This window comes from Colletotrichum gloeosporioides, assembly GCF_011800055.1.
Source record: "Colletotrichum gloeosporioides strain Lc1 chromosome Unknown consensus_63, whole genome shotgun sequence".
In the NCBI taxonomy this organism is placed as follows: domain Eukaryota; kingdom Fungi; phylum Ascomycota; class Sordariomycetes; order Glomerellales; family Glomerellaceae; genus Colletotrichum; species Colletotrichum gloeosporioides.
In genome coordinates, this window is record NW_025544708.1 from 363131 (window position 1) to 384653 (window position 21523).

Consider the following 21523-nt stretch of genomic DNA (forward strand, 5'->3'; position numbering starts at 1 on the left):
TTTCTCGGTCTCTCTTCTCAGTCTCGAAAGGTAGCGAAGGGGAGAGGGCGCCCCGTCTCCGGTAGCGCAGCACCAACCCGGATGTGCTCTCTCTCTCTTTCTTTTCCAGACGCTTCTTCAATGAGCCAGGTAGTACCACGGAGTTATTACGAGAAGAACACCAACAGGGTTGAAATCGTCTCCCAGGCATGAAATTTTGGCCCCTTCACACCCGGGGAGCATCCTGGGCAGGCAGAGCAGGAGGGCCGAAGCAGTGCACCGCCACCAAGCTCGCGCTGTATACCTTGTCGGAAAAGATTCAGATGTACACTTGACTCACATTGTGACTTTTTATTCGCCAATTGATGGCCTTGGGAGGCGCTGGACGCTCGTTTACGGCCACTTACACTCCTATCCTGCTGCTTTGTAAACCACATGTCGTTGTTTTACGGACAAGGGTGCCTGGCGGGGATGGCTTGCGGGGAACCTTAAAAATCTCCGCGGACGCACATGTCCCCGATTTTTCCAGGAACACCCGTGCGAAGGCGCCCAGCAGGCCAATCAGGTTGGTCGCTCCCCTGGCTGTCGTTACCAGTGCCTGGTTGCCCCTGATTCCAGTGTAAGCGCAGCGCCCCGATAATTTCGACGACATCGCTCGGCAGAAATAGTGGGATGTTCTCAATTGCTCGCGACTGCGCATCCAATTTGAACCAAACTGATAGCTTTCCGATCGAGTCTGTAGTGAAGTTTTTGAGAGTTGTGACGGAACCGAAAGAAAATGCCTGTACACCCTGACAATTCGGTAAACCCTGGTGCTCAGGTAAGTCGACTTGATATGCGCATAACACCGTCATTTTCTGCATTTCTTACCCATCGACACCGACAGGATACCTCTTCAGCGCTTCTTTTTGCTTCTCTGGCGTCGTCAAGCTTTTCCCTACAAGCTTTCAGCATGTTCCCGTGTTGCTTACACTGTCTCGCTCGCCAGCAATGTCGCAACTCATGGTCAGCGGGCTCAAAACTGACTCACTCGCCCATGTTATTGTCTACCCAGGTCACGAACTAAATCTCTGCTGAAGTCAGATATCTGGGGCTATTCGGGACTTTTCGGCCGGGTAAAGATGAAGTACTCCAGAGGATGGACGCGCATGAATGGCTATGGGGCAGGTTGTACCCTCGTCATTGGTGCGCAGCTGCCGATGACATATCCTCATCGAGCTCCAAAACCCCTTTGATCTTCTTCAGTGCGGACTGTAAACTCAAATGGGCGGCGTCGTGAAGCCTCAAGTCGTGACCATAGAGGGTGCAATGTGGTCAGCCCAAACGGGGTGGCAACTAGCCAGAGTCATCGGTGGAATCACCAGACAACTTCCAGGTGTGAAATGGCTGTTGGGAGTTGCAAAGGTCTGTAAATATGTATGCCACAAGCTCGAGAGGTTCCTAATCTCAAAGTATATAGAGAAAGATTCGCAGCTCGAGTAGTCTGCCTTGTTTCTTCCCTCCTCTGCATCATCGTAACGATAGGTCAGATTCTCTCTTGTCTTCCATTATCGCAACGATACATCGCCGTCTTCCATCATCTTCACCATCGGTCACTGCCCTTCTATTCGTCTGAATTACCCGTACACACATTTTCGGTTTCCTCATACACCCCCTTTTACCCCGTGTGTACTAGCGGGCAATACTCCATACACCCAACCCCTGACTCTATTGGCATATTGAACCAATGGATCACCAGAGTCAAAACGAGCAGTTGATGGAGAGGGGCGTCACCCAAGCGGGTTCGGACGACGTTGTTAGTTCTAACAATGAAATCCACCCCCAGGCCTTCCCCCCGGCCACCAACGAGGAACTTTTTAACTTCCATGTAGAAGAGGAGGACGAAGTCTTTTACGAGAGGCTCACCGAAACACTCCGAATTGACGCCCAGTCGCCACCAAACAACCTCTTAGACGCCGAGCAAGACATGGTAGCCATCGCTACCGACGAGGCGAACAATGGACAGGCCCCGTTCGACCCACAGACATTGCCCCAGCTCTCCCTAGAGCAGGTAGATGCCGCCATTGCACAGGCCTGCCCCAATGGCACCGTAGAAGAGCTATCTGCCGCCATCGACCTTCTCAACAATCACCCAGTCCCGTTCTCGAGCAACCTCTTGGGCTTGGAGCAAGACAAGGTAGCCATCGCTACTGAGGGGACTTACAGCGGACAGGCCACCTTCCAATCACAAGCCTGTACCCAGCTCCCCTGCTACAACTCCCCATACAGCCCTTATGGTAACTACCAATCGAATGTTGCCAACACCTTGCCCAGCCAGCCCCAGTACGTCAACCCGGCTGAACTTCAGAACAACGGCGGCAACAGCTGCCAAAGGGTCGTCACCCAACAGATGGCGAACCCCGGTACTGGTTTCTTAGGTACCGGTGGCTTCGATCCTCGGACCATCGCCCAGGTCCCCAAGCCGTCCGAATACATGGACGTAGACTCAGTCCCCGGGGCCGAGAATATTGATCCGGCGCTCCTTGAGGACACAGTCCCGGGCCCTATCCACAATATGTCCGGACATATGGACATAGATTTCCCCGTCGCCGGTCAGCTCTCTACCCCGGGCCGGGCCCCGATCTCCGGCAACGGCAACGGCAACGGCAACGACGAGGGCAACGGCAACGGCGACGACGACGACGCGGACGCCGACCTGTCTCTGGCCCCACCTCAGCCTCTCATCGTCCCTGAAGCCCTCAGAGCCAACACCGCAGGCAACAGGGTGGAAAAGAAACCCAACAAAAGACAAGTCGGCAAGAAAGCCTGCTCTGGGTGCAGAAAGTCAAAGCTGAGGTGCAACTCCGTCCCGGGCGGCATTACTTGCCTCGAGTGCCTCCGGAGAAGCCGGCCTTGCGACAAGGGCCAGACGACTGACGACCGCACGAGGGAAGCGAACCGGGACAAGCTCCTTCGAACCGTCGAGAGATGCGAGAAGTACCTGGCGGATCTCCTGCTACTGATTTACAGCATGAAGATCGCGATGGACCAGGGCAAGCTGAACGACAAGATGACCATGATCAGGAGCCAGCTCTCAAGCGGTCTTACCGAGATCGGCATGTTGGTTTATTACCTCACAGACCAGCCCCTGACACCCCAAGATGAGCAAAGTGCTCATGCGTGTGTTCGCCTGGACGCGCTCGCCGGTCTACAATTAGACCTCCAAGGCATCGAAGAAAACCTAGCCGAGATGCGCAAAACGGGTCGCCTATGCGTTGAACGTACCAAGGACCGCGTCAAAACGTTGGGCCAATACCTTAACGTCGTGATGAACGATAAAGGCCATGTTAGGGACGCCCAGATTTCCTTGGGCAAGGTCAAAGGGTCGCGGACCCCTTTCAGTCAGATCGGCACCGATATGAGTGTCCAATTCAGCAACATCGCTGACAATAGCGATATTGTCCCCAGTCTTGTTGGCCATGTCGACAAACTCAAAGCCGTCTAAGAGACGAGAGAAACCGAGATGAGAGAGACGAAGGAGGCCGAGGGAGACGGAGGGAGACGGATGGGGACGATGGGGGACGAAGGGGGACGATGGGGGACGATGAGAGATAGGGGTGACGGAAACAGACGGAGAGGTTGATAATGCACAATACAACTTCGTCATCGCATTGTGTTCCATATTCATAATTTGATGTGATGTGATGATGAGTTTTGTTAGCCGGGCAATGTTCACCACACGCGTGTAATCCGTATATCGCCTCTAATTTCCTGTACTATTATCATATACTGTCGTCTTCGCTGTCTCCGTCGTCCATCATCTCTATCCCTATCGTTTTCTCCAGTACTATTGTCCATATAGAAGTATCAAGTACGCTAAGATCGGAGATATAGTGAATACTACCCGAATATAAAAGCTCATGATGATGTTTGTTTCCCATGTGTCTTGTCTCTCTGCTGGTGACTGGCTGGAATAATCGGAGAATGTCTCGTAAGCGGCGAAAGGCAGCCATATCAATTACTTCACGATGCTAATTCAACGGGACGACTATTCCCTTCTACCTCTGCAGCCCTTGTATTTGAGGACAGCTCAATCGCGTCGGGTATATGATTTCCATCTCTCTCTCTTCAGGGCCATAACCCAAAACACCGTGCTTGCTATCATAAGTCACACCATGGTGATTGTGGTCTCCTTCAGTGGGAGTAACCCCAGACCGAGAAACACGTTCGTCCCTTTTCTGCCTCTTTCGCAAGCCGACGAACAAGACACCTACAACCAGAGCAAGAAGTCCAACAACTATCCCTACAACAATTCCAGCTAAAGCTCCCGGCGACAAATCATTTCCTCCTCCGCTTTGAGTGTCGAAATCAACATCCTTGCCGTAGAGCGGGAACACCGGGTGAGTGATATAGATTGGCCCCGAACTCGACGGATCCGATACCGAAACTTTTCTGTAAGAGCCATAAATCGGTTTTCCTCCGCTTTCAGAAGCCCTGATCCAGACCTCTGTTGGCGTCTGAAGAAGACTCGTACAATCCCGCCATGGTGGGCCGATGGAAGCTGTTAGACAATTCCACCCTCCTGGGGGACAACACCAAGTTTGGACGTATTTGCCAGTGGGGACGTTGTAGGTAAGGGAAGTCGTACATGCGGGTGTCCAGCCGCTGATACATGCTGTGCCCGGGTATCCTAAAGTGGACGCTTCACCTACATTCAGAACATTGTCAGCGGAAGTACCCTTTCTTAATCAAAGCGGGAGTCGCCATGGATGAGCCGAGGTGAACGTAATGAAATCATCGCCCGCTGGGGACTGCACATCTTTTTAAGTCGTTGGGAAACATTCTTCAGGAAAAGAAGCTGCTGAAGAAGTAATGAATTTGTCGGCCCAGCAGCTGACTCCACGAGTGATGCTCTAAGTCTTGACTTCGTTGCATAAGATGGACCTGGGGAAATAGGTGCATGTTCTGGCTGGGGGAGTAAAAGGAACGGCATGCAGCGGAAGTGCAAAGGTTCTCTGCAAAGACGAGTAGCCCTCTGAATCGTAAAAGACTGTTTGCAACAACGTCTGGTTGGTAGTTGTTGAAGATGCCATGGCTTCTTGAGTATCTAGCTTGAAGCTTGATTTGGGTTGGAGGGTCTCAAGGGAGAACAATGAGCCATGTCAATCAGAGAAACAATCAAATTGAAACACGCAGCCAGACCCCCGGGACAGGGACCATGTCCCAGACTTTATGCAGGCGGGCTGTTTCACGAAATCTTGACTACCATGACATTGATGCTTGCACTCAGATTTTCACAGAATGGGGCTAGTCTATGTTTTCGGTCATACTTGAGACGAGAATTGAATCATCTAGTTGCATAAGTCGTTTATCGGGGCATAGCTGTTCACAGTAAGACAGGGTTCCACGGCTGTTCTCACTACTGTCCATGGTGAGATTTTGGACAAGGTCTAGAACCTGACGGCTTCAGCCTTGGATCGACAAGTGCGCGACGAACGGCAATGATATTTTCACACAGCCAAATGAAAGCTAAAAGCATGCTCAAGCTCCTCAACGGAAGAAGTCCTTCAACGGATCAGGCGGCGCCGGGTCCTTCATCAAACTCTTCTGAAATTCTGTCCTCAACCTCATCATCGGCTGCAAGACCCACGTGTTGAAGGCCAAGATGTCCGTCTCTTCCTTCGGGTCCCTCACGGTGTTGAACAAGTACGGCGACTCGAGGTGGCCCGAGGACTGGTTGACCTTGGGCTCCCACACCAGATGCAGCTTCCAGTCCTTCCATTTGACGGCCCGCAACTCCTCCTTGATGTAGAAGAGAAACCCCTCCCTCTCGGACTTGACCGTGCTTGGCTGCTTGAAGAACGCCGTCTGGTCGATGCCGTCGATTGGCCGGTCCTTTGGCAACTTGGACCCGGTGATGGCTAGCACCGTTGTGAAGATGTCTGTGACGTGGACGATTTCGTTGGACATCACGCCCTCCGGGACCTGGCCAGGCCAGCGAATGATGAACGGCACGCGCAGGCTTCCCTCCATGGCCGTGTGGTACGTCCCGGACCAGGGGCCGGCGGTGCCCCGGTATGGCTCTCTGAACTCGGGCCCGTTGTCCGAGGCGAATATGAAGATGGTGTTGTCCCTGACCCCCAAGGAATCGACGTGATCCAACAGCTCGCCAACGCGGTAGTCCATCTCGGCCATCGAGTCCGCAAAGTCACCCTGCCCCGTCTTCCCAGCGAAGTCTTTGTGGGGCAGGGTCGGGAAGTGAAGGTGGACGAGAGGGTGGTAGAGGAAGAAGGGCTTCTCTGCCTCCACCTGCCGTGTAAGCCAATCCTTTGATCGCTCGACCAACATCTCGTCAATCAGCCGCCTAGCCTCGAGGTCATAGATGCGAACATTCTCTGAATTCTCCCCAGCCACACCCTTCATGATGTACGGAAGCTCCGCGACCTCGGGCGTGTATCCGATGGCCGAGGTGAACTGCGTCTCGTCCGTGGTCCTCGGGATCCCGAACCACTCGTCGAAACCGCGATCAGACGGGTACCGCCCGGGAACGTCGCCCAGATGCCACTTCCCATGGTGTGCGGTGGCGTAGTGGTTGTCCTTGAGACACTCGGCGAGCGTCTTCTCCCACGGCGTGAGACCTTGCGGGAAGCCGGCCGGAACCGACTGCCGGCATCCCGTCCGGATGGGGTGGCGCCCCGTCATCAACGCGGACCGCGTGGGCACGCAGTCGCTCTCGACGTTGAAGTTGTGCAAGAGGAGGCCCTCGGTAGCGAGCTTGTCGATTCGGGGAGTCGCGGCGCCCCGGAGAGCGCCTCCGCCGTAGCATCCCAGCTCTCCCCAGCCCAGATTGTCGGCTAGAGCTAGGACGATATTTGGTCGATTTGGATCGCGAGACATCTTTGAGCGCAAGAAGAGTACCGTATCAATGGGCTGTTTGAATTTGGTCTCCTGCGTCAACCAGCCTGAGTTCGACAATGAAGTTATATGCATAATGGGCGACCGGCGTTCGCCTGATGGCCGTTGTCGCTGACCTCCGATCGCGTTACCGGACGGAGATGACCTCCGTTGCGCTGCTGAATCATGAGACAGACAGTCGGAAAATGACTAACAAAGCATTCCCGTTTGCGCTTTGCTGCTGTTTCGCATTTGGCCAAAGTAAGATTGAACCAGGACAAAATCCAGCTCGAGGAGAATGGTATCGCGCAACAACTTTTGAAGGTGAGCAAGTGCAGCCACTGATGTATTGATGCCATGCACTTGTAAGATGTCAACCCCAGCCAACCTCCTCTTCCCTCCTCCATAGAAAATGCAATAGATATGAATGATAAACCAATGTATCGTTGAATCCCTGATGGCTTACTTTGGCTTCAGTCTCAAGTAGCGACTGCGACTGTTCCGCCAACTTACAAGATCCACCGGGTGAAAACGCGGAACTGAGCGAGATGATTCAGTCAAGTACGAAAGCTTGCAATCAAGCCTTCATTCTCGAGAACTTCCCGCTAGTTGAGCGTCTTCCGCAGCATCACTTGGCTTCAAGAGCGATTCATATTGCAATTGGCGGCGGCCTTTGGTAGCGCCCATGGACGGCAGGTGTGGGGGAGAGAAACGAGAGTACTGGAAACTGTTTGTATTGGCCTTGTAACCTAGCTACCTACTTGAACGTAGCTGTGTGCGCAGCACCTTGGGCTACCTGACAGCAATTGCGTCGGATCTTTTCAAGACAACCGGGGTTCATGCCAAAAGACAAAACGCAAGGAGAAAGTATGTACCTCACCATCAAATTTCCGACCTCATAGACAAAGCTCAGTGAAAATCTTCGGGCGAGAGCAGGAGAGTGGTGATTCCAATTGGAAAAGTCTCTCCTACCGGTTTACTCTTCGCCAGTCGTATACCTCGAAAACCATGGATCTTGTTGGTTAACGCGGAGATATCCTAGCGTACATGCACACGAACTTCTACGACGGACCTACCGTTGAGAGGACATTCCAATTTCATGTAAGGGAACGAGTATCCTCTTCGCCAGCAGTGCTGTGGTCAGGTTAGCAGGTCACAAGATGTGTGTAGCAGAAAGGGGGGTGTGGCCCCAAGACAGCATCGCCCCAGGAGGGGCGGGCGATGGTGGCTTCGGGAGGACCTCCCATGGAGCACTTCACGGAAGACGTGGAAGTGGCCATTGAGAAAGAGTATTTCTCATTTGATTTTCTAGAAACTTTTTTGCTTTTTAGCCTTGTGATTCCCTCATGTCCTTTCCCATTCCAGGCAATGCCATTGCCAAAACGCGTTCAAGGTATTGCGTCGTCATCGCAAAACGCCGTCGATGGATATCGTAGTATGTCATTCCCGCCGCCGTGCTTTTGAGTAATACCGTTTTGTGTTGTCCCTTGAATTGCCGCTGATCGTTGGGTGAATCCCAGCCAGAGACAGAACTTTTTCAAACCCTGCTCAGGCTGGGATGGTCGTCATCATTGACATTGGAGAAAATTTAGGCGGAGGCGGTGGACTTGACGCGGAGCTCGCGGCCGACCTTGATGCGCTCAAGGATGGACTCACGGTCCTTGTCGAGCTTGAGCTTGGTGATGACGACGTTGGAGGGGTGGATGCCCAGAGGGACGGACTGGCCGGAGGCCTTGTCGCGGACGACGCGCTCGACGTGGACGACGTACTTGAGGCGGTAGACGGAGGTGATCTTGCCCTCACGGCCCTTGTTGGTGCCGCGGACGATGGTGACCTCGTCGTCCTTGCGGATGGGGATGCTGCGGACCTTTGTGGGAGTCAGTATCTGTCGTTCGGAAAACCGTCATGGCGGGTTGACGTACGTTGTACTTCTCACGGAGCTCCTTGGAGAGGGGAGCGCTCATGATGAAGCGACGGGTGCTGGAGGGGGCACCGAAGTGGGCAGCACGCGACTTGCGGCGGCTGGAGTGAACCACTTTGTGGAAAAGTCAGCATTTTTTTTTTGTCAATTGACCGCAAGAATAGCAGTTGAACGTACTCTTGTTAACCTTGGTCATTTTGGCTGGGCGTTAGTAGGAACGTCGTTGGGCGGGAATGAGTTCTTGATGGTTGTCGGAGAGCGGAATGGCCAAAAGAAAAGCGAAAAAAAGTTTCGACAGGCAATGGTCGATTTTGCACGCCCACATAAAATTCTGCTGCCGGCTGGCACGTGACCAAAAACTGCCCTAGGTGGTGGTCCACGTGATGGTTCCTGAGCGATGGTCCAAGCTTCTGTACCTGCCTAAACTTTCGAAGGTCCGCGGCATCGGCGATAAGATAACGAATCTCAGCTCGCATGTCGCCAGTGTATTTACCAAGGGACGAGTCCAGACAATGAAGTCATGCACTTTTTCCTTCTCTAAAGTGAGCTTCTCACGGAATATCTGAATATAATTTTGCACGGCCATTCAAGCGTCATGCTTCTCGGTTGCATTTACGATGTTCACAGGCCTGTGGTATTTTCTGACCATTGTCGGAATGATATCCTACAGATGTCCACCTACATGTCGCTTACTTCATGTCCTCAGATGCTTGTAGCCTGTAAACGCCTGTCAAAATGCCCCTCCTTTTGAAATGCCATGGCTTCATAGTATGACACGGGCGTAGGAGCCCAATCTTTTTATACAGTAGTGTTTCGGTGGATGGTATTGGAGTGGCGATATCCCGCAGTGCGGATTCGTTCAGGTCAAAGGTTACTTCTGCTCAATCGGCACAGGTGCCTTGAACCTGCCATTGTCGTCGTACTTGGCCTCTGCTCAACCTGTTAGCAACAACCCAACACTGTACGAACCAACGAAACGTACTGAAGAATGTATAATTCAACGTCACGGTCTCGATACCGCGCATATTGACATCGTTCACGATATCCGGATCAAGGTAGAAGAAGACGGGCATATCGACCGTCTCGCCCGCGTTCAGCCGCTGCTCTTCAAAGCAAAAGCATTGGATCTTGCTAAAGTACGGCGCCACCTGCCCAGGAGTCACGCTGTAAGTCGCCACGCCGATGATGTCCGTGTCGGAGGTGTTCGTCGCGGTGTAAAACGCCAGCGCCGTCTCGCCGGGGAGCACGCGCACCTCCCTCTGCTGGGGCGTGAACTTCCATGGGAGCACGTCGGAGACGGAGGAGCTGAATGTGACACGGATGCGGTTGGCCGAGGTCACGGGGACCAGGCGCGAGGCGAGGCCGTCTTCGCTGTAGTCGACGTCGGGGCCGTGGGCACGGATGGGTTGGCCACCCCAGCCTGTTGTTTGGCAGATCTAGAACAGAGGGGTCAGCTTTGCGGATTGCATATCTGAAGAAAGAGAAGGGAATGCGCACCATCTTGTAAAGAGGTACAGAACCGTATGACAATGCGACCGTACCAAGGATGACGCTGAGGGTGTAGTACCTGCGTACTCTCTTAGCAACCTTTCCGAGGCCCAATTGAATATGTATGTGTTCCTACGCTGTCGTAGCGTTCTTCCGTCTGTAATGCGCATGCACCTGTTCCATGGACGGGGCGCCGCCGAAGCTAGGACCGGTTTGCTGCTTCGGCGAAGGTGTGGTCGATGCGGCGCGGCGGGCGGCGGGAGAGGCAAGGTTTCGAGGGGAGGGGCGGGCGTGTTGGCAAAAGAAGCAGTTCCATCTCTGCGCCGACTGTCGCCATGGGAGGCGCGGTAAGGCGTTCATGATCGCGGACGATTTTGCGATTTGAGGATGGAGCGTGTGAGTATCATGCCATTCGGGAATTCGAGGTGAGGTGGGTTGAGCTTCTGGAGCGCCGGCAGACGCCGAAGGTGCCGGGACGGGTGGGGTTTGATCCGCACCACCGGGCTTTGACTTTAGCGGTTTTTAGGGGTCTTTGCGCTAAGGGGCTGGGTGGACATCCCGCTGTAGGTCCCAGGGGCATGTGCTTCACTTCCTGGGCGGCTGCGGACTTGCATGCATCGACACGACACCTGCATATCTGTGTAGTATCGACCTTTCTTTGGATGATGGGAATATAATAGGTAGGTATTTATTTACGGTGGTTTGCCAGCCTGTACGCTGCCTCATGCAGCCTTCCCGTTCTTGACGGCCCTTTTCAGGCGGTTTGCACGCGGAGTAACGACCCTCAGCGCTGCGCCAATGGCTCTCTCCAACACCCTCACGACAAAAACCTGAATTATGAGAATGATGAGTCTCACAAATAAATCAGCAAGTCCCAGTGAGGGCTTCCTCCCTCGGCTATACGTGGAATCGACAAACTGGAACGGCAGCTTCGCGTAGAGGTGATCCTGTGCAATGTGCAGACCGCTGCTGAAGCCGTCTTCGTGAAAGCCGTACTTCGTCCACGCTCCGGCGTAACTGATTCCACGCTTGTTCTGAATGCGTGGCAGGAGCTTCTGTGCGCGAACGGCCTCCGGGGTATAGAGGGGGTGGCGGTAAGTGAAAGAGCCCTGGATCGTGTCCGGGTTCGGCTGGTGCAGGGGGTTCATCGTGACGAGGACATCGCCGAAGGTCTCGCGGGGGATATGCTGCAGAATGTTCATGTTGTACGTCAAGGAGACCTGGTCAATATTCTGCTTCCCAGTTGAGGGTGATGAGAGAGTGAGGTAGTTCCAGCTCGACCAGGCCTTCTCTGAGGCTGGCATGTGCGAGAGGTCGGAGTGCAGCACGACTGAGTTCTCTGACGTCTTGAACGCAGACAGAATCTCCTTCTCCTCTGGCGTTGCGGATGACCCAATTATCCTGAGGGCCTGGTCTCCATGAGTTGCCAAGATGACATGGTCGTATACGTCGGACTTTCCGTTGTGGGTGTGGACTCGTACTCTGCCGTCCTCCTCGCTCGTGACCTGGGTAACTTGCGTGTTAAGGAAGAGGTGGTTTGAAGGGAACCCGTGCATCACGGCGTCAATGTATGACTTTCCACATTTCTTCAGGGTGAGCCACTGCGGTCTGGTCGAAATGGTTGACAGGAGATGGTGATTCCACCTGCATTGATGTCAGCATCAACAATTGTCCATCAGCGGGAAACACTTACATGAAACGAACGAGGGTGACAGCCGGGAAATCGAGTGTACACTTGTCTGGGCTCGTGCTCCACACCGCAGCGGTCATGGGAATAAGGTAGTCGTCCCTGAAGGCGTCCGAGTAGCCTTCCCTATCGAGGTATTCGCCAATCGTCTCCTCCCGCTTTGCTCCCTTGCTGTACCCATTCATTGCGGCGGCATCATTCTCATCATCGACCATCAACAAGTCCAGGGCAAACTGATTGAAGCGAATGATGTCGAAGATCATCCTCCACATGCGCAGCGAAAAGATGTTCTTGCGCTGGGAAAAGAGGGCGTCCAAGCTCGTGCCGGCCCATTCGAATAAGCCGTGATCTCGCGTTACACCGAACGTCATCTCCGTCGGGACCGTATCCACCTTGACCCTCTTCAGGAAGTTGATGAAGTTTGCTGTTCACCGTGTGAGTAGAAGCCCTCATCTGGCCAGTATGGTGGACTCACGGTACGTCGCCGCGTTGAGGACGATGAATCCCGTGTCGACCCTCGTCTCGTACTTTCCATTCTTCCAAGTTACGGTATTCGTGTGTCCACCGAGCCTCGACGCGGCCTCATACATGTAGACATCATGATAACTTCGATTCAACGCCCAGAGGGCAGCAATGCCGGCACATCCACTGCCGACGACGGCGACCTTTTTCCTAAGCTTCGGGTCAATGGGGGAGCCCACAGAACCCACGGATTCCAACGACGGAGGTCGACGGGGCATTATTGAAGCAGTAGACATCACTGAGACACCTGCAAACGGTACGAACAATGCAGAGCCTCAAGTTTGGCCAAGCCACGTCTCGTAGGTGCAAGGTTGAGAAGAGATTTTGCGATGTTACAGTAACATAAGGTGTATAAAAGGCAAGAGCGGGCAGAAGAAAGAGACAGGAATCAGGGAGGCCGGTAAGCTTCGCAGCTTGCGCAGCTCTCAGCCCGAAATGTCTTGGAATGGCGGGGTCCAAGGTGCAAGCCACGGGCGTCGATTTGGGGAAGAAGAACAATGGGATGGACGGGTTTCGCACATGCCAACCCCGCGCCACCGCTCATCCCAAACTTGGGCTTTTGGAGAAGAACTAAGTCTCGAGAGTCTCTGGGAGTTTGAGGAGTCTGAGGAGGCGAATGTGGTGGGCATGGTTGCACACACCGCACACACCGGGCTGTGGACCAATGCACCTAGTGCTGCAACTCGCGCAGGTGACGGACGGGTTCGGGGGGAGGGGAGTGCGGCAGCAGTGGTAACATGCAGATACTTGGTGGACGAGCATGTGGGAAAGCGTTTGTACGGGAAAAGGATGGAAAATCCACTGGCAGGAAGACGTGCAGATAGACAGGGAACAACAGAACGAACAACTTACAGCGGCTGACCTGGCGCCATTCCTGCTCCGTTTCGTGGGTTTCCGGTATGGATCCGATATGGGTATCCCTCAGAGGACTGGACTGTAGAGCGATCGACACGTGGCTACCAACAAGCTGCACCGGGTGCGTCCTCCGATGTTTTTAAGATAAGTTTTGATGTTTTTAAGATAAGTTTTGACAGCGACGAGGGAGAAGGGGTACGAGGAGGAGGAGAGACGGTATGCAAATGTGTGTCGGGAAAGGGAGCGTTCGGTTCGGCCGCGGATCACGATGCGATGAAACGAAACTCTGCTGCCGGAGCTCCCAGGCGCAATGACGCTTGCATTGACAATCCCTGCAACCTGCGCGCCTGATCTTCAGAAGTCCCCAGCGCTCCCCAGCCCCTCCTTGTCACGACGTTCTTTGCGACTGTTCACGATCCCGACGCCACAGGGTGGCTGGCCGATTTCCTTGACTACACACTTGTCGAACGAAGACTGATGGAGGCTGATATCTGGATCAACGTTTGACAGTGCATCTGCTTTATTTGATATCTGACGAGTCCGCGCGACAGCTTAACACGTAAAGGGTGAGACGTCTTGCATGTCGCAGCCCAATAATCGCCTCAGGGGCGTTGACTATCGCCGGCGTCTGCAGCATCGCATACTCCTAGCTATTGCATCGCGAGACCCCTGACCGTTGGTCTGGCATTGGTTCCTCGAGCGACAAATTTCGAATGGTGGCTGGCAAAATCAGCAGGAGCGGTCCTTCGAGAAATGAGTGACTGCAAGTTCGGACGTGTGATCATTCAATATTATACGGAGACACAAGCGACACACGAATACTCTAGGAGAGAGCTTCTTCTTCGCAACCAGGGCAAGCCCCAGACAGCAATGAAAAAGAGAAAAAAGACACGCCTGTCAGACGTCCATCGACACCCACCCTGACCGTGCGCCCAAGGGCAAGACCACAGTCAGGGACGAGATCATCACCGCCTTCTATACAGCCCAAGCCTCAAGGGCAAGAACCGCCCTCCAGAACGGAGAGTGCGAAAGCAACCAGAGTTCTTCACTCTAGGGTGTCGAGGATATCATTCATCAACCAGGGTGGGATCTGTGGCTCCTGTAGGGAACCAAGAATAGGTCGAATACTATAGAAATGATTCTCTGAAGTATTGTCGACATAAGGAAAAAAGAAGAAGAAAAGTCTAAGATTCGCGTCGAGAGGTCGCCCTTATATAGATCTCTGGCGGACGGCCAAGACGCACGGGCCAGAGTGGATTTTTCTGTGGGGGTTTCTGCCTGCGGTGGGCGACGACGGCGCAAATTTTTAGAAAGAGGCGGGTGACCGCCTTGATATTGCCGCTTTTTCGGCTCAACATGTTGCTGACGCCAGAACTTGTCTTTGCAAACCACGAAAAGTGAGGGAGAGAGTCGATCCAAAGTGGTCTTTGTGGGCGAAGGCAGGTTCCAACCATTTGACTGGCAGTTAGGCAGGTGTATTGTGTTGCGAACGTGGTTCTGTGTCGTGGCGCATGATAGATGATCGATGCGCCTGGTAAGCGCGCAGAAAGCGTCTGCTGGAAATCCCTTCACTTCCAACGCCTCTACCATCAGAAATTTCTCGAGATGCCTCCAGTGCTCCCGGTGCCTGGTTGACCCACATGGGCGATAGTGGATAACTGTCACATGAAAATTTCAAGAAGCAGTCGGTCTGCCTATACTGTTACTCACGAGACGGACACGCAATATTGAGTCCCTGTCTTAAGACGTGGCATTGCGTCGGACGTCAGGCAGATAGATATTCTCACACCCAGCCTAGGTACTTGAGAACGACTTAAAGGAAATCGGTAAGACGAGGCATCAACTTCATCTTGTGATTCTTGGCGATAGGTTCACTGTCTGAACGGGAAGTTTCCATGTTGCGGTTGCCTTATGCTTGGGATCTGCACCAGCGGAATACCCATACAGACAGACATAGGTCACCGCGAGAACTTCAGGCCAACAGTGAGCCGAACGCGGCAGTTTCTCTATCGTAGCAGCGTTCATGTCGCTTGCCTACGAGACACATATCATTTGGAGACTTCAAAAAATTGTCTACGATGAAAAAATGTCGAGCACTCAACGGGATCGGAAAACGTGAGATCGAGTTCCCAATTCTTAAAAGCGACGTGACGAGGCATCTTCCCGAAAGGAGACACCCACCATCCTTCTGCCCGGCTTAAGTTCAACTCGACGTCCGTCAGGCACCGAAATGCCAGTCGACGCAGAGCCGGTTTTCCTCGAACCGGGGGTATAATCAACTTGAAGAAAAAAGAAGAGAAAGGAAAGAACTTCGTTTGCGCCGCCAAACTGCCATTAAAAGCCTGCAGCGGACGGGGCCAGCAGCCGGCGCACGGTCCAGGTTGGTCACGTGTTTCTGGCGTTCTCCAGGCACCGGCCGCCAGCCGGGCACTAGCCACTGTGGACCTGAGCGCCTCGTCAGACCCCATTGGAGCACCAGCCACTCGGGAGCATGATGTCGCCAAGGCCGGTCCAGACTTACGCATGCTACTTGCCCGACGACCTTCCAACAACGCAATCGCTCGCCCCCCATCCCACCCTTTGATCGCATCCGGCCGTTCCAGCGCTCCTACAACATCAACGTTCCCGACAATCCTATCTGTTTCCACAATTCGACTCCCGACGAAACGACGTCCGCATTCGCTGTGAGATTACACGCAGAAGTCCATAAAGGAGGCGCTCCGCTGTCCATCCAGGGTATCCGCCGTCCCCTAATCGCCGTCGAGGGCGAACACCATCTCTTACGCTTGCTTGGCCAAGCCCTCTGATCATCCTCGAAACCGCCGACTTCGACGCAGCACTCGCCCAACATGTCCAACCCTCTCGAGACCGAGCCCGGCTCTGAGCGCTTCAGCGACTACGAAGCCGAGCTCAAGCTCGTCCAGGCCGACCTGGTCCAGAAGCTCGACCAGATCCCCGAACTCTCGGGCGAGCCGCGCAAAGCAGCTCTCAGCTCCGCAGAGCGCGCCCTCGAAGAGGCAGATGAACTTGTAATTGCGAGCCCCATAACCCTGAGCAAGGCAAGACGGTGCTAACAGTGACATATCACAGCTCGCCCAGATGCGCCTCGAAAAGGCAAACATCCCCACGACCCTCCGCTCCAAGATCAACGCCCGCTTCCGCAACCACGAATCCGACATCGACTCCCAGAAGCGCAAGCTCCGCTCCCTTGCCGACGACCGCGCTGCACTCTTCGGCGCTCGCTATACCGACAACCCATCAGGCTCCGGCCAAGACGTTCAGCTCGAGCAGCGCCAGCAGCTGCTCAACGGCACCGACCGTCTCGACCGCTCCACCCAGCGCCTCAAGGCCTCCCAGGCTCTGGCCAACGAGACGGAGTCCATCGGCGCCAGCACCCTCGCTGACCTGCACCGCCAGCGCGAAACCATCCAGCACACCCATGACCGCCTCCTTGAGAGCGAGGGATATGTGGACCGTAGTGTCAAGACACTGCGGGGGATGGCCCGTAGGTAAATATCGTCCTTTTCCCCATCTACTGGATTTGAATGATGGCGAAATGCTAACGCCGGTCCGCTGTAGGATGGCTACCAATCGGGTGATTACCATCTCCATCATCACGATCCTTGTTCTCCTTATTGTCGCCGTTATTTTCAGCAAGTTCAGGTGAAGCAGCAGCATCGGCAGCAGCAGCCACCCACTGGGTTCGGAGTTTTGGGTTGTACGTTTATCATCACGATGTGCCTTTTGTTTCTCGGGAGCTTCGTGGGGTTGTTGTATTATGTGTCCCCCCACGTGTTTTATGCAAAGAGAATGGGCTTCAATGCATGTTATATAACGATGTGAAAAAATGAAGCCCCTGGTCTGGGTTTTAAGCCGGCCGCAAGTCGCAACAGAGACGTCTTTCTCTCAATCTTTCTCTCTCTCTTTTATTTTGATCAAACCGTGCCACGATAAAACACAAACTTGAAAGTCATGCATACAGTAGATGGGATTACGAGTCGTTCGTTTGTAAATACCAATTTCGTTCTTCTTTTTCTCTACCTGCCGTTAAGACGCCACGTGAAAGACCCTTTTCGGAAAAGAGGGATCGCTTTTTACCTCATTTAGACGGGTATAATCAGACTGTACATCCCAAAGAAAACACACACACATATATCAGACGTGTCCACTACCTTCGGCCGCCACCTCTGCTGCGGCCCTTGTTCACACCACCACCAGACATCGGGCCCCGTCTCCTCTCCTCACCAAGCCCCTTGCGCCCGGCAGCGATACCACCCCTGCCACCGCGTCCGCCGCGCGCACCACCGCCACGGCCACCCCGACCGCCGCGGAAAGGCCTGCCGCCGCCGGCGCCGCCTCTGTTCCTGTCGACCTGCGCCTTGACCGCAGCCGCGTCGCCCTCGTCCATGTCCTCCATGTCCTCGTCGTCCTGGCCGCGCTTGTTGCTGAACTTGAGCTTGCCGCCGCGGCCCTTGCGGGCGACGTCCTTGCCCTTGAGCGCCGCGACGTAGGCGTTGACGCCGGAGCCTTCGCCGGCGCCGCCGTCCACCTCCATCTCGTCGTCGCTGTCCTTGCCGAGGATGAGCTTGCCGTCGAGGTCCGTCTTCGCCTTGGACCGTGCCGGCTTGCGCATCTTGACGGGCTTGGTCGAGGAGATGTTGGCGAGGGCGTTGCGGTCGAGCAGGTCGAGCGGCTCGTCCTCGTCCTCGACAATGTACGTGTTTCCGCCCTTGCGGTTGCCGCGCTTGGCCTTGAAAGCGGCGGCCCCCTCGCCGTCGTCGGAATCGTCGTCGTCGGAGCCGTCCGAGTCACTGCTGTAGAGGGCCTGGTCGAGCTCATTGTCGAACTTGCGGCCGTGGCGGGCGTCGCCGTCATCGTCGCTGTCCTCGCCAGCCTGGCGCGCGGCCTCCTTCTTCTTCTTGCTGCGCTCCTTGGTCTTGCGGATGTTGTTGATGAGCTTGCGGTCGGACTCGGGGCAGTTCTGGTTGACGAGGTCGTAGCCGAACTTGCGAACCATGCGCTCGAGAATGTGGCGGACCTTGCTCTTGAAGTGGCCCTTGTGCTCGTGACCCCAGATGATGAGATTGGGGATCAGGCTCGACAGGCGGGGGATGACGAGCTCCGAGGGCAGACTGACGACGCAGATCTTGACGAAGCCCAGGACGCTCTTGACGATCTCGCGGTTGTTGGAGGTCAGGAAGAGGTCCATTGTTTGGACGAGGTCGGCGAGGGTGTTCGTGCTGAAGGAGCGACGGAACTCGTAGAGGACGCGGCTGAGGGCCGTGATGGAGGCGGAGATCATGTGCGGCGTGCTGCCGACGAGACCGGCGCTGACCATGGTGAGGAACTCCTCGATGTTGGCCTTGCCGGCGGGTGCATCGGCGGGCATGTGCGGGACTCTGGAGTTGTCAATGATGGCGTTGTTGGCGGCCTCCATGCGCTGGCCCATCTGGACGAGAAGGTCATAGGCGGCTTCTCTGGCGCGCTCGTTATTCTCCTTGCAGCAGATAACGACCTCGCTAAGGATTGCGGGGATGAAGTGAAGGGAGGTGTCGGGGATGAAGGCGAGGAGAGATGAGAGGGCGCCGAGACGCTCACGACGAGCTGGAGCGGAAACCTTCTCAGCACTGTTGAGGAACATTTGTTGCAGCTCTTCGGTACGCTCCTGGAGGGCGAGCTTGCCAGTCTCGGACTCGGCCAGACGAGGAACCAACTTGTAGGCCTTCTTCTGCAGTTGCGGCTCGTTCTCTTTGAAAATGATGACGGCGGCGATCTCGAAAAGAGCAGAGAAGCTTTCACGGGGCAGGTAGACCGAGATGGTGATGATCAGGTCCATAAGCGTGTTGCTTGTTGACGGCATTTGTTCCGATGACTTCTGCTGCTGCTTGGGCTTCTCTTGCTCGGCAGTCTGCTGCAGTTCCGCTGCGAGCATTTTGCTGACGCGATCGAAGGTCTCGACAAGCTCCTTCTCGGGAGTGACGCTCAGGAAAGCGTTGATAGTAAGTAGGATAGGTCCCCTTGACTGGGGCAGGGTCTGCGTGTAAACGTTGAAGAGGACAGCCAGCATGTTGGCCGCAAATCCGCCCAAGTGCTCCAGGTTCTTCTTCGCTGTGGCCCTGGAGACACGGCTCTGAAGGACGAGGTCTTCCTCGGCGTCCTCAATAGAGGCGATGGCCTGGTTCGACTCAACAAGGATCTTGAGCGCACGGCAAACCTCCAGGCGCAACTCAACCTGCTTGTACAAAATGTTGGCCAGAAGCTCGGCAAAACCCTGGTCGAAGGCCTGAGTCAGGTCGAGGGGAAGGTCGCAGTATCCCGGCAGAGTCGCCCAGATTTGTTGCACGAGGGTCTCGAAGATCTTGACCTCCATCGTCTTCTCCGCCTTACCATGGTCCAGGACCCTTTGGAACATGAGCTCACTTAGAGGAACCATCTCGCGGCGGAAGTGAGCAAGGTTGGTGTTGCTGACGTAGTCGCGGAGGATGGGGAACATCCACGCACGACCCTGCTGGCCCTTCACAGGCTTGGCCAGGTTCAAAGGAAGGATAGAGAGCACCGCCTCAGGGCCCATGGCGCGGATGGCCTTTCCAATGACCTCGTCGGCCTCTTTTTTGCCCTGGAAGGAATCGCTACCACGAAGATCGCCAACGGCCTTGGTGATGTTGAGCATCATGGGGTGAGCGCGCCACCTCAGGGAATCAAACATGGCTCCGAACACATTGAAGCTCTCCATCCAAGCCTGCTGATACTTTACGCTAAGAAGGGTTTCTGCAATCTTGGCAATCTTGTCCAGAGTCTTCTCGTCGTAGATGGATGGTTCGAGGATGACTTGCTTAGGAACGCAGTTTGCAAGAAACGAGACTAGGCACTCAGACGCAGAGACACGGATGTTGTGGGCGGAAGACTCCAGGTACTGGGCGACCATGGAGAAAATCTCGGGCAAGTTCTGAAACACATCCTCGGGCTCAAGCTGCGCAGAAACGTCGTAGCCTCTTGAAAGGATAGCGAGCCATGGCGGAATAAGCTGGGTGTCGTTTGCAGCAGGGCGCAATTCGGAAATGATCTCCATAAGTCGGGGGAGCTTGGCCGAAGCAACCTCATCGGCCATGCCCTCGAAAATCATCTCAAAAATCTCAAAAGAGGCCATGGTCATGTACTCGTTGCCTGATCTGGAAATACCCAGGAGCAGCTCGCACAGAGACTCAATCTTCTTGCTGGGCCAACCACCGCTGGAGGACGCGACGGTCTTGATGAGCTGGAGGGCGTGGATCAGAGCGGGATCGTGCGCTGACTCGGCTCCATTCTTCTGCTTCCTGGCCTGCGCAGCCTTGGTGGCTAGATCTTCTAGGTTCGCGAGAGCGGTGTGCGCGCACATGTCGGCGGCCGGGTGATCTAGCGAAGGACTCGGAGGCGGGTTCGTCAGAACCTTGCGTAGGGCCTCTTGCGCCCTCTTTCGGATCTTCGGGCGATGGTCGAGGGCAAGGTTCAGCAGGCCAGCAACGGCTCTTCGGGGGCCAATTTGGGTGATGCCCAGCTCCCAGGCGGCGGAGTCCTGCGCGAGCAGCAGAGACTCCAGGCAGCCGATAGAGGACCTGAGAAGTAGAGCTTCGGCATCTTCGAGGAGGAGGACGGGGGCGAGGGAAGTGAGGATCTGGGTGAACTTCGCTCGGAGGATTGGTTGGGGCGCAAACGGGGTAACGGTATCGAGTAGGTAGACAACGGAGGTCGTTGTTTCGGAGGCAACGTTGCCGCTCTCGACGGCTTGTGTGAGAAGGGCCAAAAGGGCGGCGAAGTAGCCGGTCGGCGTGGGCTCAGTTTTCTGCTCCTTCAATGTCGTGTCGACCGCCTCGAGGACTACTGCGGTCTTGACTTCGGTCAGTGACATACCCTCAAGCAAATAATGGCCCGAGCAAACCATACCCTCTTCTGGCTCTGGAGGCCGGGGGACCGGATCTTGTCCAGCTTCTCGGCAAGAGTTGGAGTCGACATTGTGCTTGTCGTATTCCAATCCGTCGGGACCAACTGTGGAAGACGATGGGACCGATACTTCCAAGAGCGATTCCCACCCAAATTTTTTTCCCAGGCGCAAAAAAAATCCTTATCGTAGCACACCCCGCCCCTCGCTTATCGCAATGTATACAGTGCATTTCGTCGCATCTCGGGCAAGTTCCCTACCTTCGCACTGTCCCATCAACCGG

At 54.9% G+C, this 21523-nt stretch overlaps 8 protein-coding genes across 8 annotated transcripts; 3 read left to right on the forward strand and 5 right to left on the reverse strand.

The window, feature by feature from the left end:
- Nucleotides 1-1705: 1705 nt before the first annotated feature.
- GCG54_00003264 (uncharacterized protein) lies at nt 1706-3463 on the forward strand (the record flags this gene model as incomplete). The annotated part of the gene is made up of 1 exon (XM_045403339.1): nt 1706-3463. One exon carries the CDS (start codon nt 1706-1708, stop codon nt 3461-3463), a length of 1758 nt encoding a protein of 585 aa, XP_045261620.1.
- A 553-nt stretch (nt 3464-4016) lies between these two features.
- On the reverse strand, nt 4017-4951 carry GCG54_00003265 (uncharacterized protein; the record flags this gene model as incomplete). The annotated part of the gene is made up of 2 exons (XM_045403340.1): nt 4017-4666; nt 4744-4951. 2 exons carry the CDS (start codon nt 4949-4951, stop codon nt 4017-4019), a joined length of 858 nt encoding a protein of 285 aa, XP_045261621.1.
- A 557-nt stretch (nt 4952-5508) lies between these two features.
- Nucleotides 5509-6855, reverse strand: GCG54_00003266 (Arylsulfatase F; the record flags this gene model as incomplete). Its single annotated transcript, XM_045403341.1, has 1 exon — nt 5509-6855. One exon carries the CDS (start codon nt 6853-6855, stop codon nt 5509-5511), a length of 1347 nt encoding a protein of 448 aa, XP_045261622.1.
- Nucleotides 6856-8440: 1585 nt separating this feature from the next.
- Nucleotides 8441-8969, reverse strand: GCG54_00003267 (60S ribosomal protein L26-1; the record flags this gene model as incomplete). The annotated part of the gene is made up of 3 exons (XM_045403342.1): nt 8441-8719; nt 8775-8887; nt 8951-8969. 3 exons carry the CDS (start codon nt 8967-8969, stop codon nt 8441-8443), a joined length of 411 nt encoding a protein of 136 aa, XP_045261623.1.
- A 675-nt stretch (nt 8970-9644) lies between these two features.
- Nucleotides 9645-12688, reverse strand: GCG54_00003268 (Cytochrome c oxidase assembly protein COX11; the record flags this gene model as incomplete). Its single annotated transcript, XM_045403343.1, has 7 exons — nt 9645-9703; nt 9756-10209; nt 10271-10340; nt 10398-10579; nt 11119-11905; nt 11955-12372; nt 12424-12688. The coding sequence occupies 7 exons, from the start codon at nt 12686-12688 to the stop codon at nt 9645-9647; spliced, it is 2235 nt and encodes a 744-aa protein (XP_045261624.1).
- Nucleotides 12689-14218: 1530 nt separating this feature from the next.
- On the forward strand, nt 14219-14458 carry GCG54_00003269 (uncharacterized protein; the record flags this gene model as incomplete). Its single annotated transcript, XM_045403344.1, has 1 exon — nt 14219-14458. A coding segment is annotated over one exon (240 nt), but the record flags the coding sequence as incomplete, so codon positions are not given.
- Nucleotides 14459-16174: 1716 nt separating this feature from the next.
- On the forward strand, nt 16175-16992 carry GCG54_00003270 (Vesicle transport v-SNARE protein vti1; the record flags this gene model as incomplete). Its single annotated transcript, XM_045403345.1, has 3 exons — nt 16175-16354; nt 16416-16834; nt 16905-16992. 3 exons carry the CDS (start codon nt 16175-16177, stop codon nt 16990-16992), a joined length of 687 nt encoding a protein of 228 aa, XP_045261626.1.
- A 501-nt stretch (nt 16993-17493) lies between these two features.
- Nucleotides 17494-21314, reverse strand: GCG54_00003271 (Ribosomal RNA-processing protein 12; the record flags this gene model as incomplete). Its single annotated transcript, XM_045403346.1, has 2 exons — nt 17494-21189; nt 21246-21314. The coding sequence occupies 2 exons, from the start codon at nt 21312-21314 to the stop codon at nt 17494-17496; spliced, it is 3765 nt and encodes a 1254-aa protein (XP_045261627.1).
- Between the last annotated feature and the right edge of the window lie 209 nt (nt 21315-21523).